Source organism: Cryptomeria japonica, chromosome 5 (genome assembly GCF_030272615.1).
Source record: "Cryptomeria japonica chromosome 5, Sugi_1.0, whole genome shotgun sequence".
Taxonomy (NCBI): Eukaryota; Viridiplantae; Streptophyta; class Pinopsida; order Cupressales; family Cupressaceae; genus Cryptomeria; species Cryptomeria japonica.
Window position 1 is genome coordinate 693,809,194 of NC_081409.1, and position 17,008 is coordinate 693,826,201.

Here is a 17,008-nt window from a genome sequence, read left to right on the forward strand (position 1 = left end):
TTCTTTACCCTAGAAGATTCTGCGGTTCCTTTCTTTCCAAATTTCCCAAATCAGAAGTGATGGGAGGATAAAAATAAAATCAGCAAAAACCACCTTACCTGTCAATTTACGCCATTGCAAAAACCACTTATCCAGCCCTCCTGGGAAGGGGCCAAAGATTCTCAGTTTTCCCATGAAATGCCACTAGCAGTGACTGGAGAATTTGCAGTGGAGGAGAAGATGATCCACAGTCTCTTCATGTTCTAGACATAAAGTACATCTGTTGGGTACATTGAAACCCATTGATTGGAGTCTTTCTTGAATTAATATTTTTCTCTGACAAGCCAACTAGGCAAAGGAGCCCGCTTTGGGAAGGAGGTGTTGATGCCAAAAAAGATTAAAAGGCTAGTCTTTTTTATGAATAACCACTTCTTTCAGTTTGTAACCAAAACATACTTTGTATTTACCATCGGAGGAACCGCACCACCTAATAATGTCCTTATGAAGGGAAGGGAAAATAATCCTTTTCTTGAGAATGTCAGTAAACAAGTCCTTTTGAAGCTGATCCAAGTCCAGCTGATCCAAAGAGTTCCATTTTCATTTAGCAATACCATTTTCTTGGATCGGATAACAAGAATCACAAATATAGTGCCCCCAAAGGTGACATGTTTCTGCCATAATAGGTTGCAGAGAGGGGTTGTGAGATAGGGCATCTTCACCAAACCAAGAATCAAACCAAATAGAGGCATCCCTACCATTCCTGACATCCCAGGTAACCTGATTGCTTATGATTTCCTTGTTGTCCAAAATGAAATTCTAGATAGCCAAGCCTCTGGGAGGATTATTTATAGTGAGAATCCTTTTAGGCTCTAGGGAGTCCAGATATTTATGTTTCAGGAGCCTTGCCCATTTTTGCTTCCCGCTGCTACAAATTTCCCAAACCAGTTTAGCACCCATTGTTAAATTCATAATCGAGATTTGGTGAATGCCAACACCTCCTGCCTTTTTTGGTTGGCAGATCTTTTTCCAAGATATCAAAGGGAATTTACCTTTATCATCTGAACCATTCCAAAGGAAACTTCTCATTAGAGAAATCAATTCATATTCCCACCAATAATCTCAGGCAAGCCATGGAAAAAACTAGTAGTGCTGAAAGAACAGAATTTATCATAGTGAGCTTCCCAGTAGTGGATAACCACTTGCCTTTCCAAGTTGCAAGTTTGGATTTGCACTTATCAATAAGATGCTTCCAGTAGTGAGTTCTGTTACTGCCAATGAGGAGGGGGGTACCAAGAAACTTCCCTGGGAAGTTTGTGACTCTGAGATTAAGAATCCTTGATAATACAACTTGCAAGTTAAGCAGAATGTTGACAAAAAAACACTTCAGAGTTGTGCTAGTTGATTTTTTGCCCGGAAGCGATACAGTAATCATCAAGGCATGTTTTAATAGTTCTAGCTTCCCTCCTACAGGCCGAACCAAACAAACTGGTGTCATCAGCAAACTGAAGATGAGTCATTTTGTCAACCCCTGTTGCCACATTAACTCCAACCCAATGATCATCTTGTTGAAGAGCTCTTATAGATTGACCTAAAGCTTCAGCCATTATGATAAACAAAAATGGTGATAATGGATCACCTTGTTTGATTCCTCTTATCGAAGAGAAGAAACCATGGGATGAGCAATTAACTAGAACAAAGAATTTGGGGGAAGAGAGACAACTCATCACCCAGGTCAGTCATTCCTTATAGAAGACAAATTTATGAAGAACATCAAACAAGAAATCCCTGTCCACCATGTCATAAGGTTTAAGGATGTCCAGTTTTAAAATCATACATGATTCCTTGGTCTTTCTGGCTATGTAAAGCATTTCATGAGTAACGATAATGTCTTCTACAGTGGATCTTCCAGGGGCAAAACCACTTTGTTCATCTGATATGATGTGTTTAAGGAGGGGCTTCAATCTATTAGCTATGATCTTTGTTACAATCTTATATACAGTGTTGCATAGAGAAATGGGCCTAAAGCCACTCATCTGTTGTGGATTTTTCTTCTTTGGAATTAGAGTAAAAAAGGTGTGATTGATAGCCCCTAACATAGTCATCTTCTTTCTTGATTCTTCTACTACAAGATGTAGATCTCGAGCAATGATATCTCAGAAATGATGGAAGAAAGCAACAGGGAAGCCATCTGGGCCAAGAGTCTTATCCTGTTTTAGTTGGAAGGTAGTATTCCTTACTTCATCAATTGAAATAGGAGTACAGAGAGCTGTATTTTGATTAACGGATATAACAAATGGGATTGAGTTCAGAATTATGGCTCTTGCTTCATGGTGGATCTGATGGTCACCATTCAACAAAGAGTCAAAGAATCTTACAGCTTCCTACACAATCTCCTCATAATTCCTGACAGTGACTCCATCCAGTCTCATAACCTCTGATATTCTATTTCTATTTTGATTGGCAATGGCCGACCAGTGGAAGAATTTGGTGTTTTTATCACCTTCCTTTAGCCATAACTCCCTTGATTTTTGACGCCAGTGGATTTCCTCACACCGAAGGATTTCATTTAGGTCAGATTTGAGAGAATTTTCTTTGATAAATATATCCTCAGTCATTCCTGAAGTGATAACAGAGCTGGTTAAGTCTGCCAGTTCAGCCTTAATTCTTAATTTCTCCATATGAATATTCTTGAAATGGCTCTTATTCCATTCGTTGATCTTGACCTTAATATACTTGAGCTTTTTATTGAGAATGAGTAGTCTCGAATGATTCCCCAAAATCGGTTCATTCCACCAAGCAGCTATAAGGTCATATATTTCAGGCACTTTGAACCATATTTTCTCAAATCGGAACGAGGTACCTCCCTCTGCTTGACCCAAGGTGATCTCTAGACAGATTGGGTAGTGATCTGATCCGATAAGCAGGAGAATTGATGATTCTAAGGCTAGATTTTGTCCTAACCACTCACCAATAACAAGAAATCGATCAAGCAGTTCAACAATATTAGTAAAACCCACTCTCTAGTTCGTCCATGTGAAAATTCCATTTTTCGGAACAATGTCTAAAAGGTGATTCTTCTCAACAAAATCCAAAAAGTCCTTCTGGGATGTACCAGTCCTCTGAATACCCCCACTTTTCTCAGTGCCAGAAAGGATGGCATTGAAGTCCCCGAGTACCACACAACTACCATCGGTAATATTGTTTAGTTAGCTAGATAAGAGATCCCAGAGAGCCCGTTTATCACCAACAGTAGATGGTTCGTACACATTGAAAATATTGAAATTCACATTCCGTCCAAGAATAGTAAGCCAGCAATGTTGCCAATACTTATCTTCCCCAACAAGTGAGATCTTAACATTCATGGGGTTCCAAATGATTCCCAAGCCACCAAAGGCTCCATCCGATTGCCTAAAAAGCCCATTCCACTGTTTCCAAACTCTCATTTTAGTAGCAATCTCAGCCTTGCTCCATTTAGTTTCTTGTAGTAGCCAAATATCTCCTTTGGTGTCATCAATCTGGCGCTTAATCAAGTGCCATTTGTAATTTATAATATTAATATATATCATTTCATAGTATTTATTATAAAATATAAATTGATTAAGAATAATTTCAAAGATTGATGTTTCTACATTTTAAAATAGCTTTTAATATAAATAGAAATACATAGTTAATTTAATATTTATAATAAGATTGTTTAGATATTTTCTAATATGAATTTAAAAACTTATAAGAGATACATTTTAAATTTTTAACTTGCATTATTAATACTTATCATAATTTAATATCAATATATATATATATATAATTTTATGATGATTAAATTATAAAATTAAAATTATATATTAATTTAGAATCTTATTAAAATTAATTATATATATATATATATATATATATATATATATATATATATATATATATATATATATATATATATATATATTTTGTCTTGAGTATTTTTTAATATGAGTCTAGAAACTTGCTTCCATTATAACATTAAGTATTTTCTTATGATTTATAATACTCATAAATAAATTTAAACAAAGAAAAATTTCTATAAAATTATTGATAAATTCAATATTTTTTGCTAATTTATATTTATTTCCATAAAATATCAAATAAAAGACATTCAAACAAGCAAACCATCATAGAAATTGCATATGGCAGGTAGGGGTGACCATCAAATTCCACGCTGGAAAGAGTGCATTAAAGGAGAAATGATATTTTATTGGAAATACTAAGAATAAAAAATAGGAATATGCTATGGAATATACCACCCCATAATGAAGCTGTCACTTCAGTAACATGAAACTCCACCAAGTAAACCTTCTCCCCCAAAAAGAGGCAAACAGAAACACGTAGCATTTTAGAAGATTCTCAAATAAATTTATGTCTATCCCATTAACACGTAGCATTTTAGAAGATTCTCAAATAGTCAAAAAAAAAAAACCTTCTTACACTCGCCCAACAGATATTTTCGAAAGGAATTGAAGGATATTTTTCAGATATTTTCGAAAAGGAGACTGTCAAATGAGCGCCCCTCACGCCGTCCGAAACGCGCTTACCTCCATTACACGAAGTGCACCTACGGTGATATACACAATGCATATCTCCCTATTCCAAATAACCCTTTACAACCTCCACATCACAGGCACTGCCCCTATTGCTATATATACATTGCATATCTCCCTATTTCTCTATCTCTCGTTTACAACAATTTCACAAAATTGTACTTATCTTTAGTGCTTTGAGTTGTAGATTCTGTGTATACATCCATACTTTTCATTTCCAGGATGTCTGAGGAGCATCAGCATCATCTGTTTCACCACAAGAAAGATGAGGAGGTGAGCGGCGATGCAGATAACAGTGCTTATGTAGAGCAGACGACTGGTGAATATGGGGGTGAAGACAAGTATGAAAAGGCGAGAAAGGAGGAAAAACACCACAAGCATCTGGAGGAAGGTGGTGAACTTGGAACCGCCGCCGCTGGAGGATTTGCGATGGTATACTTTATTTGATATATATACATTGAATATATGATAAAATTGCTGCTTTTTAGGGTTTAAAATTTCAATTGTAGGCCGTCCTGCTACTGAATATATGTTAAAACTGCTTCTTTTAGGGTTTGAAATTAAATTGAAGGCCGTCGTTCTACTGAATATAAGTTAAAACTGCTGCTTTTAGGGTTCGAAATTATAATTGAAGAGCGTCCTTGTACTGAATATATGTTAAAACTGTAGTTTTTAGGGTTTTATGTTATAATTTGAAGGGCGTCCATTGTACTGAACTTATATTTTGGTATGTGCGATGTGACAGTATGAGAAGCACGAAGCAAAGAAAGATCCAGAGAAAGCTCACAGGCACAAGATAGAGGAGGAGATTGCTGGAGGCGCTGCTGTGGGCGGTGGTGTAGCTGTATTCCATGAACACCATGAGAAGAAGGAAGATAAGAAAGAAGAAGAGGAAGCCCATGGCAAGAAGCATCACCATCTCTTTTGAACATCCAGTTCTAACAATAAATCTATTACAGAAAATAGATATTTGTTTATATATATATAAAAATATTTTTAAGCGTTGTATTATTAAGGCAGCATTGTTGTGAAGTTCTTACAATAAATCTATTGCAGAAAATAGATATTTATATATATATTATTAAGTGTTGTGCTGTATTGGAGATATTATTAAGGCATCCTTGCCAAATGCTGACAGGACAGTTTTGTGCTTTAAGTTATAGACAAAGCCAAAGCAACTAGAATAATTAGATTAATTCAAAATGAGTTGAAAGATATAAATATTTTAATTTCATGAAACAAAATGTATGTATAATAGGCTAATATTTGAAAAAAATTAAAATTTTTGATTAAAGAAATGGCAAATCTAATATTTTTAGATTTGAATGCAAAATCATGACTAATAACTAGTTTTGAAGATCTATAGATGTACTAAAGCCTATCATGACATTAAAGAGGCTAACACTTTTCTTCATATCATGGATTTAGATGAACAGATGTACTATACAAAATTATATTGTGCTTTCATGCAATGCCACATAGCCAATGAGACATGATTAATAAAATGAAAGTCATTATTTTGATAGACAATAGTAGTAAATCCTAGCCACTACTTATTGACTTAATTTTTAAAATCTAGTCTACCATCATTTCATAGAAAGCTCGTTTAAGTAAAAGAAATCTTAATCAAATTTTATTAGGATTTAGCTTCAAGGCAACAAATCTGAAGTCGTTTTCTCCAATTCTAAATTCATTTTCTGATGCAAGAAAAAAAACTCCCCTTGCCTACAAACTAGAAACCAAAACACAAAAACTTCACAGAGCCTCTCTCAGATTACACTTTTCTCAAACTCTCTTTTCCTCCTCCTGCACATTCTTCCCTTCTACTATTCCTCTTCTCAAAGTGCAACCACACTTCCACCTGTGATCTTCCAAAACTATATTCAGCCTCACACCCACACAACTCTCTTCGCTACCATCCCATCGAATTCTTATAACCTTCAATCGAAACCCATCATTTCATATTCCTCAATTCATATCTCTACTGATTTTATCAATTCACATTCTCATTGCCTCTTTTGCCATTTTATCCACCTTTTCGATGCCCTTGCATACCGGTCGTCTCCTTTGCCATTCAAGACAAAAGTTGAATGGTTTTGCATTGATGAGATTTAGAATCGATGTTAGAAAAACTTTATTTAATTTGATTCCTGTGACATTTGTAAATGATACCTTGTTTAGGTAGTGTCACTTCACATCCCCTACTCTCAATGCACACGCAGCCCAATCATTTTCCAGTTTGTTGTTACTTAAATCGTTTCAATTGAATCAGCTTTGATGTAAAGTTTGTGTTTGTTCATAAGTTTCTAAACCCTTTCTAACTAATCTATCTTGCTCATCCTACAATCATGTCAATTCATGAGACATTTCTAAGACATTTGATCAAAAAGTTCACATGTCATACACGGCTACCAGGGCAGTTCCAATTACAAACATTTGACAAAATTCTTATTCGATGGATATCTATGCCCTGTTCCAAAGTTCCCATTTTGGCACGGGCAAGGAGGATATTTGCAGAGGAATTTAGCTTTACACCTGCCAAGGCATTTGTTTGGAGATTTCCATAATTTGGTAAACAAATACATTCTGTACGATTTAAGATTTTGAGGCATTCTCTCAATCAGTCCACAGGCATGGTCTATGTTCCACATTTACATATGTGTCTGGCAAGGCAGTCATGGCTACAATATCTCACCAAACTTATTTTTGAATGTCTATGCCCTGAGGATGCTGGCAAATTTCGGAGATTGGTTTTTTGCTTCAGCTTGCCTCTTCCCGCTTGTAATCCAAAATGTTTGCTACAATGGGATAAAATTCAACATGCATCATGAATATCCTCCATGGCAAGAGCAAGTGCCCTGTAAAATTACAGTTGAACTGTTCAAGAATTAATAATTGGTTTTAAGAATTGATTATTCTATTATAAAATCAGATTTGAAAATGAAACAGTTAGCGCATTAATTGTCCATATCCATTCAAATGCTTTCAACCAATGAAATTAAAAATAAATAATTTTTTAAATATATTTAATTAAAAAATTTGCATCTAAATTTTATGAAAAATAAATATTTTTATCATATAAAAAATTGTTGTAACATAATTGATTAAAAACATAAGCATTAATAACATGTTAAGAACAACACCTAGACAGGAACTAAAAATGAAATAGACTGAACTATTTATTATTTTTGACTTTTTGGCAATGACGGCAACGAATTGACATGCTCATAAACTGGCTTTTTATTATGTAATGCTCTAAATTCTGGTCAATAGTGTGGTTAGGTTAGAAGGATGTTTTTTTAATGGAAAATCATTTATTTACATAGAAAAATCTTGAGTGTTCTTTTCAATAGTGTGGTTAGGTTAGAAGGATGTTTTTTTAATGGAAAATCATTTATTTACATAGAAAAATCTTGAGTGTTGTTTTCAATAGTATGGTTAGTTTAGAATAATGTTTTTTTATTTTTATAGAAAATCATTTCTTTACATAGAAAAATCTTGAGTAATAATTTGAAATAATTTGTTAGTTGGAGAACATATTCTAGATATTTGTATAAAAAGAACTAAAGAGAACCAAATAAATATTGAAAAAAATTAAAGAGATATATATTGAATTACAAAATATGAAGAGATATATATTTAATTACAAAATATGAGCAAATAATACAAATAGTATATTTCAAAGTAGTATATTACAAGTTTAAAATGACAAGAAAGGTTCACAACCATAGATATGAGGAAAAAGATTGTAGGTAGGTGTAGGATTGTACTAGAACATAAAACATAAGTTTTAAGATTATGCTTAAAATAATTTGATGAAAAAACACATACCATAATCTACTATTAAATATTTTCTTATTAGATTCAAAAATAAATGCACCTCTCTTCGTCAATTATATATATATATATAATCCTAAATTATTTATTTATCCATCTAATTTAAGTCTTCAAATCTAAAATCCACATCACCTTAAAATCTCGTCCCACATCATCATGCCACCTCATCACCATGTGACAAAAATTATTAAAGATTATTCATATTTAATTAGCTAGTTATATTCAACATGATCCCTAGTCAATAGGATGAGGAAACTTATGTGTCCTCCTATCTGCTATATTCTCACTCACATCCATACGTCTTAGAGAGTGGTTTTGTCCACATCAACCTAGTCAAAGTGACTCACTATCCACTTGTCCTAGGAAATAGGTAAATCTTCTCCAACCTTCATAGATTGTTGAATCCTTCATGTCTTAGGAAACCTATATTCCCTCAAACCATCTTATATCTTTGGAATCCTTATCCTTGGCCAAGATGAGAATGTTTCCATGTGTCTTCTCTTTCCATCTTATCCTCTATCTTGTCATTGTCGGAGGAACATCTTCCCACTTTTTCTCTCACATCTCAATCGATTTCTTTTCAATTGTTCACGATCTCAAGATTAACTCCTAACCATTGATATTTGCCACCTTGGATTTTAGCCATGGAAAATCTATAAAAGGAAGCCTTCAACCAACATTTCAAGTTAGTTATACTAGTGATCATTTTTAGAGCATTCAAGTATTCGAGCAACCAAATATTTTAGGACTCGAGTACTTTAGCCATCATTAGCTTTATCACCTCACATCCATTATCATTGCATTCATAGGATTTAGAGTCCATCTTTCATTTCATACACCACAAAATTCCATCCTTGTTGTCATCTTGAAACCCATAAGGGCACAATTCTAAGAGAAATATTCATACATCAATAGGATCATAGAAGATAGGACAAAATGGAACCCATGGGAGCAGTTGACAACATGCAGGTATAACTTTGTTGTTTGTTGTCTCTCTCTATTGTTTCATTTTTTTTTAGATTAGATATCATTCTAAAATATATTTATGGTTATTTGTTGTTTGTAGTCTCTCTCTATTGTTTTATTTTGTTTTAGATTAGATAGAATTCCAAAATATATTTATGGATATTTAATAGTTTCTATCAGATTTCACATTTAAACCATCATATTTTTGGTGCCCACCATGGGACTCTGCCCCGTATTTAATATTTTCTTGCATGTTTTAGTGTATACAAGCTTCACTGGTCATTCTCCCGCATTCATTTTCTAGTCTAGTGCATCCATGACAGACAACATAGTTTCTCAGACTAGCATCATAGTTCATTCTCAAAAAATCCATCTTTAAAATCTTTCATTTCATATTTTAGTGCTTTCATATCAACTTTTAGCACTTCCATTCCATCTTTTAGTGCATTCACTCCATATTCTAGAGATTTCATTAGTCCTTTCAGCACTTTCATTACTTCATGTAGCTCTTTCATAGTTCTTTTAGTCCTTTCATTACTTCTTTTAAAATTTTTATTAGTTATTTTAGCACTTCCAGTAGTTCATCTAGCGCTTTCATTAGTTTTTCTAGCACTTTTGTCAGTTATTTTAGCACATATAGAGTCTATTCTGGCACATTTGTAATAGAGAAAAATAAATAAAAAAGAAAAAGAAAGTAGTGGATAAGGTAGATTAGGTGATTTAGATAATTTTGTGTACTAAAGTGTTTTTGTGTAGAATTACTAAACCAAATCTTTACACATTAAGTACATTTAAAATAGAAGAAACAATCTTGCATCACATCTAGCTTAATTAGGGGATTTGTAAATTGTTCATCTTTTGTCAAATCTAGTTTAAATAAGAGGTTGAATTAACATGATTCAACTTGCATACAATTTTTTCTATTAAAATAGTTTCACCTAGATCTAATTTAGGTTGGTTAAAAAATAAGTTTCTTTTGTCTCTTTAAAGGTGGTAGGTGTATGCTCTCCCCTTGTGAAAACTTAGGTGACCAAAAACTAGACCCATCTATTTTCATTTTTGTTTAAACTCCTTTAAAAGGCCTAACTCCCATTGTGTGCTACACCTAGTGAGAGGGAACAACCTAAGCAACACTTTCATCTAGTTGCAATATAAATAATTGCGAGGGTGACAAAAGTCATCAAACACCTGGTGTCGTTGTTATATACTGCCGAATGTCACCCCCAATATCTGTGTGATACATATAAACCCTTTGGGATCAGAGGCCTACCCGACTCACCTCTGAATACTTGTGATACATTTCAGTGTAAGGTTGGGGAAGCATCCACCTCCAAGAAATTCACCATAAAGCTCCCTTGAGAAGAGACAATAATCCCTGGACTTGTATAATGTTTTCTAAGCTTTTTGAGGAAGGGGGGAGAGATCCCTTATCTATTAGCTCTCAAAAAGACAAAAAAGAAGGTGCACCCATTTAGGTGTGACAAGGCTGCATGACTTGATGGAGATTCTAGGAATGAGTTGTGATATTGTAGTAAAGCCATTGACCTTAGGTAGAAATTTGTTTGAAGTATCTTCAGATTGTGCATATACTAGTGGAAATATTTGTCTTTGTTTGAGCCTTGAACATACACTCTTTGTTTACATTCGAAAACTACCATTTTGTCTTCATTGTCTACAACCTATTCTTGTCAAAAATAAAAAAAGTCATCCCAAAAACATTAGAAAAACAAAAAATTATCCATAAACATCATTAAAAGTTCAACACAACAAAAAAAAAAACTACTAGAATTGATCGGAATAGTGCATTTGATAGATCTTTTAGGACATCTGATTTATTTTATTATGCATCTATTATATTCTGTACCACATTTGCCTAATATTTTAGCACTTTTGGCACAAACTTTAGTGCATTTACTAATTATTTTAATGCATTTACCCCATATTTTAGCGCATTTACAAAATATAGTAGCACATCTGAAGCATATTGCAATGCATTTGACAAATCTTCTAGAACTTTTACAAACTATTTTAGTGCTTTTTTTTAGCACATTCATAACAGAGAGCAGAAAATCAGGTCTAGGGAAAAATTAAATTTTAGATTTAGATACCCTTTTCCATAAAGAGTCAATTTTAGTAAACCATACACTCAGTCCAAATTTGCCTCAAACAAATTTTCAGCAAAACCATTCTTTCCACACATAGGAACAACTTAGACAAAAATCAAGATTCTTTTAGTGCTTTTGAGATCTTTATCACCACAACGTAGTTAGTTCCCTATCAAAATCTATCATCCTTCACCTAGAAACTAGACTAATACCAAATCTTGACAAAGTTAGTCACCATGAACTGAGATTTATCATCTCCAAATTTGACTTACTTTGTATCACCCATTGATAACTATTTCTTAATAGTTCAAGACTATCTTTTCAACACAAGAGAAAACACTCACTTTAGGTACCTTGATTTAGTCTTATCCATAGCTTCATTCAAATCAAAACAACAAAAGTCATTCAACATTCACAAAAATTTCATACCCTAGGACTATTTCATCCCAATTTCTATATCTCGTATGGTTGAAACTAGAGCCCAAAAGAAACTAAAAGAGAAAATGGATCTCTTTGGAGAAACCTCATGACATATACATGATCTCGATAGTGATTATGAAAATTCTAGTGATATATCTAAGGGACATGTTCTTGATGCTTCAAAAGACCCAAAATTTTACAAGCTAATGGAGAAGGTCATGGAAAAGGATAGAGAGAAATAATTCCTTATGCTTTCTCAACAAGGCGTCAAATTAGGGCCCCGACCTGACAGTAGCATCCCTGCCCTTCTGCATCAATGTGATTTTGATGTCTTGCAACCCAAAGGAACAATTGATGCTAAATAAAATAAAAACACAATTGAAAATACCAATGAGACAAAACAAAATACTGACATAAACACAAAGAAAAAGGATAAGAATTATAACCCTCTAGATGCACTCACACAACAGGTCCAAGATTTACAACAACTTGGAAACATACAAAATAGATGTTCAACTAAGAGATATTCAATACAAGATATATCTTCATACCCTTTTGATATAAATTTGGTTATGTTTCCTTTTCCTCCTAATTACAAAATTACAAAATTTGACAAGTACAAGGGGAAAGGTGATCGATGTGACCACATTAGATAATTTTGTGTTGTAAACTTATAAGTCACTCACAATGAGAGATACATAATGCAACTCTTTCCAAAGAACTTGGGAAGTCAAGCCATAGGATGGTTCTATCATTTAGCACCTAGAATTCAAACATTCAATGAACTAGTGGATATGTTTATCACCCATTTCTCTTATAGCATGGAACATTGGGTTTCAATGTAGGACCTTTGCAATACTAAACAAAAGAATGAGGAATATTTTACTATTTATCTTCAATGATGGAGACAACTTGCAAAAAAGTGTCAATATGATATACTAGGGAAATGAAAGATTGAAATATTTGTCCACAATCTCAACACCAAATTAAGTTATCAACTTCAACTACAATGTCCACCTTCTTTTAGTAAGGTTACTCATAGAAAAAGCATTGATAGGAAAAGGACAAATCCAAATTTTCAAGGATATACCTAGTTCTCACAATAACAATGATAAATCAAATTTTTGAACTAAGAATAAGAACATTGTGAATGTCTGAGTTGTAGATTCTCAAAATTTTACACCAAAACAACCCATCTTCAGTCTATCAAGTCCTCAAGGCAATACCTCATGAAATAATCAAAACAACAATCTACCTTAAACTAAAGCACCTAATGCTCCCAACAAAAAAATTACGCCACTGAGAGAACTAGTTGAATCTGCTTTGAATGAGCTTCTTTCAAACAATCTTATGACACTTCTCAAAGCAAGAGATTTTGGGACCGCCAATAGACCATCATGGTATAATGATTTATATTTTTATGACTTCCATAGGAGCTAAGGACATAAAAAAAATGATTTATAGAGGTTGAAAAACACTATTCAAGATTTAATAGATAGGGGTGATATATCCGTTGATGGACAAAAATCTAATGAAGAACATGTGGCATTCAAGGATCCTCTTCCCAAATATGAAAAAGGTAAGCCTCTCATATTCAGGCAAAAATAAATTCAATTACACAAATGTGTCAATTGGTTACGTCATTAATCACATATTTGAATGTGACTCTTATGAAAATGTTATTACAATTAAAAAGAAATTTGGGTTTAATGTTACCACTCATAGAGTAAAGGTTACTCTTCAAGGAGAACCCCTCAAACCATCCTCTATATCTAATCAATATAATGTCCTAGATCAACTTAAAAAGATACTAGCCCATATATCAATTTTAGAGATTTTACATATATCACCAACTCATAGAGATATCCTAGAAAAATCTCTACAAGAAACTACCGCGCTCCTACATCTTGACCAAGCCCAGTTTCAAGTCGTGGTGGGATATCTCACTACACCACATTTATTATCCTTCGCTAAATATCATGGCTTGGCTATCAACCAACCTCACAATGCACCCCTCCATATTGAAGTACTTATCCATAAGCATCAAATCAAATGTGTTCTTATAGATGGAGGAGCTTGTTTAAACATCCGCACTTTCAAATTAGTCCTTGCATTGGGATCTATTCTTTAAATGTGATAGATCCAAAAAATAAAATCACTATAAAGGCTTATGATGAAGAAGAAAGAGCTTCCAAAGGATTAGTTGTTCTACCTATAACAATTAGACCAATGGAAAAATATGATGTTTTTGTTTTACTTTGTTAGGAATTTAATGTTGTGTTGTCTTAAGAATATGGAGATTTGAAAGGTTTTAACCGTGAGTTAGAACCCAATACAAACCTAGTGAAACAAAGGAAAAGGCCTTTCAATCCCAAATTGGAACACCTCATGAAAGTGGAGTTAAGCAAGCTGATCCAAGGTAACAACATTTTTTCCATTGAAACAAAAAAAACCTAGATGAAATAACCACTCTCTTTCCTGCTATGAAAGAGGTCAATAATTGTCAAAGCATTGAAATATAATTTCACAAAACCTTTGTCCTTCCCATGTGAAAATATTTCATAGATTAAACCTTGTTCTTGTACACAAACAAGTCAGAAGCAATTAGTGTAACAATGGAAGGCAATACAATAAATAAGAAAAAAAAAATCACAGATCATCAAATTATGTATGTAAAACCATTGGAAGCCTTGGATATAACCTCTACAGTGTAGAACATAGATGTCCAACACTTTAGGGTTTGGAAATAGAAAGGATGCGCTCAATGATGTGCTAAGAAACATGTAGGAGGGCCCTCCAAATTCCTACCCAAATCCCTAATGTAGAATTTTATTACTCAACTATATCTGATGCTCAGATGCCAACATCACAATTATTAGTTGCTTGCAGATGAAGTGGATCACCTTACAATAGAAAACCAATTAACATTGTTATGTAATGTCTAGAAGTTCCCTTCCCATATGTTGAATCAAGTGTTTTTCTTGGATGATTTATAATACTTTTATTGCCATAGTAGAAAGCCTTTTCGCTTAATAAACACATAGAATCATATGTTCTCAAATAAATAGCTTCCCAACTTTGATATTTTGTTTTTGTAATACTTTGATCTTGACATGGTCCTCTTGATCTATATTAACTTTCCTTTTATTTTACACTCCATCATCAAGCGAAAAACTATTCTCCAAGGTAACTAAGTGCTTTGGCAATTTGATCTAATTTGATGGTTTGACCTTCATATACCTTTTCTATCTTGGATTTTACATATTTTGCCAATTTTCCTAGTTATTGGATGAAAAATGCAATTTAACCATCACTCTCATATACTTGCCAAATTGTATGGTTCTTAGGAGTAATAGGCCAAATTATTAATTTGATAGAATTTTTATTGACAAAAAATATTTTATTAGATCAAATTGCAATCCCATCATTGTTATATGATTAGCTTTGACATTTTTTGTTTGTGAGATTACATAGAAATTTGGAGGTCCAAAACAATCTAAAAGATCTTTGTGAGAATTAAGTTATCTCAACTTGTCAACCTTAACATTGATAATTAATTCGATTAATTATTTTAGTGAATATTTATTTATCCTTACTGATTAATTATGTTTGTTAATGATCGTAATAATAATTTAAAAACAAATGTAGGGTTTGTGAGAATTGGAGCTTTTCTTAGCCATTATTATTTTTTACCCTTATAAATATTATAAAACGGAACAGTTGTCAGCGCCCAAACAAAGATGATAGTATGACATTAAACTAAATATTTATAAAATGAATCCAAGTTTTACATGAAAAGATCACCATGATTCAGAAACTAAGAGAAGTAATGGCAACAAAAAGGTAAAGTTGGGAAGAAAGGCTAGAATGAAATTGACATGAGGGAGAGGCGGTTGGGATTAATTTTGGCATTGCTACCTTCTACGAAAACAAATATAAAATGAATCAAATTCCAAAAAAAATGAGAAGAGAAACAAAAAGCAATAAATACGTAAGAGCAAATGATGTTTCCTAGATTCCAGAAATAAATTTTGAAATTTTCAGCAACAAAAATTGATCCCATGAACTCTGGAAAATTTGTGAAGGCCTTGGAAATGACGCTCTACAAAAAAATCAGTTGCAAACCTTAGAAAAGTAAAATAAACCGTATCTTAATTAACTCAAACACCAACACTATATATTAAGGTATGCTTGGTCTCATGTAATTGTTTAATATAAACCAATGGTGGAAAAGAAACTCTTTGGTAACTAAGGATTTTTTTTGGGAAAGGATTGCATTTAGAAAGAGAAGCAAGTGAAATTTTAGGGATTGAAAGCATTGGAAATTATTTTTCATTAATTGAAACCCCGCACAACAAATTTTGAAAGGATCTAGAATCTAGAGTACAAGAAAAATGATGTCAGCATATAACACTCAAACAACCAATAGTCCAAACACAAAAGAACATAAAAGTTAGAGCATTAGTAAATTTTTTGCACAAGAAAGAAGGTTGAAGCATCCTAACAACTCATCTCAAGGAGCATAATAACAATGGGGTTTGAATAGCATTCCAAAACCTTTTTTGGGCTCCATTTTCCTTCCATAGTCTCCACCTCAATATGAGAGGAATGAAAGAATATTGGAAAACAGGCATCTTCATCAACCATGTAGCCAAGACATTGAGAAAGGGTAGCAACAACCCGCTTGTAGCATCATAGAACCTCTCCCATACAAAAGCATGGTCTACCTCAATAGGAGAAGTACCCACCTCAATAGGATAGCTATGAAAGGGAACCAACTAATGAAGAACCAAACCCTTAGCTCTTTCAATAAAGAAGGTCTCCAACTCAAATGGATATTAAAGAGAAGAAGCTAGGGTAAAGATTCTATAGGCTCTCAACTAATAATCCACAATAACAGAATAAAGAGTCCTCTCGATGCAAAAAATGGAAACTTCTCTTCCACAATAGTAGAAAACACCTTTAACAAAAAACAACCGAAAGCCAAAAAAGGATGCCCCTAAACATTTAAGGACAAAAAGTTCAAGCTTTAAGAAAAACCCAAAAACTCCTCACATAGTGAATCTGCAACAACTATACCCCATTGGAGAGAAGTAATCCAATGATTTCAACTCCAAAAGAAATGAAAGTAGG

The 17,008-nt window shown here is 33.4% G+C and overlaps 1 protein-coding gene across 1 annotated transcript; it reads left to right on the plus strand.

Moving 5' to 3' along the window:
• The first annotated feature begins 4,655 nt into the window (after positions 1-4,655).
• Positions 4,656-5,645, plus strand: LOC131876394 (abscisic stress-ripening protein 5-like). The gene is made up of 2 exons (XM_059221628.1): positions 4,656-4,979; positions 5,293-5,645. The coding sequence occupies exons 1-2, from the start codon at positions 4,770-4,772 to the stop codon at positions 5,473-5,475; spliced, it is 393 nt and encodes a 130-aa protein (XP_059077611.1). The 5' UTR covers positions 4,656-4,769; the 3' UTR covers positions 5,476-5,645.
• The last annotated feature ends 11,363 nt before the right edge of the window (positions 5,646-17,008 follow it).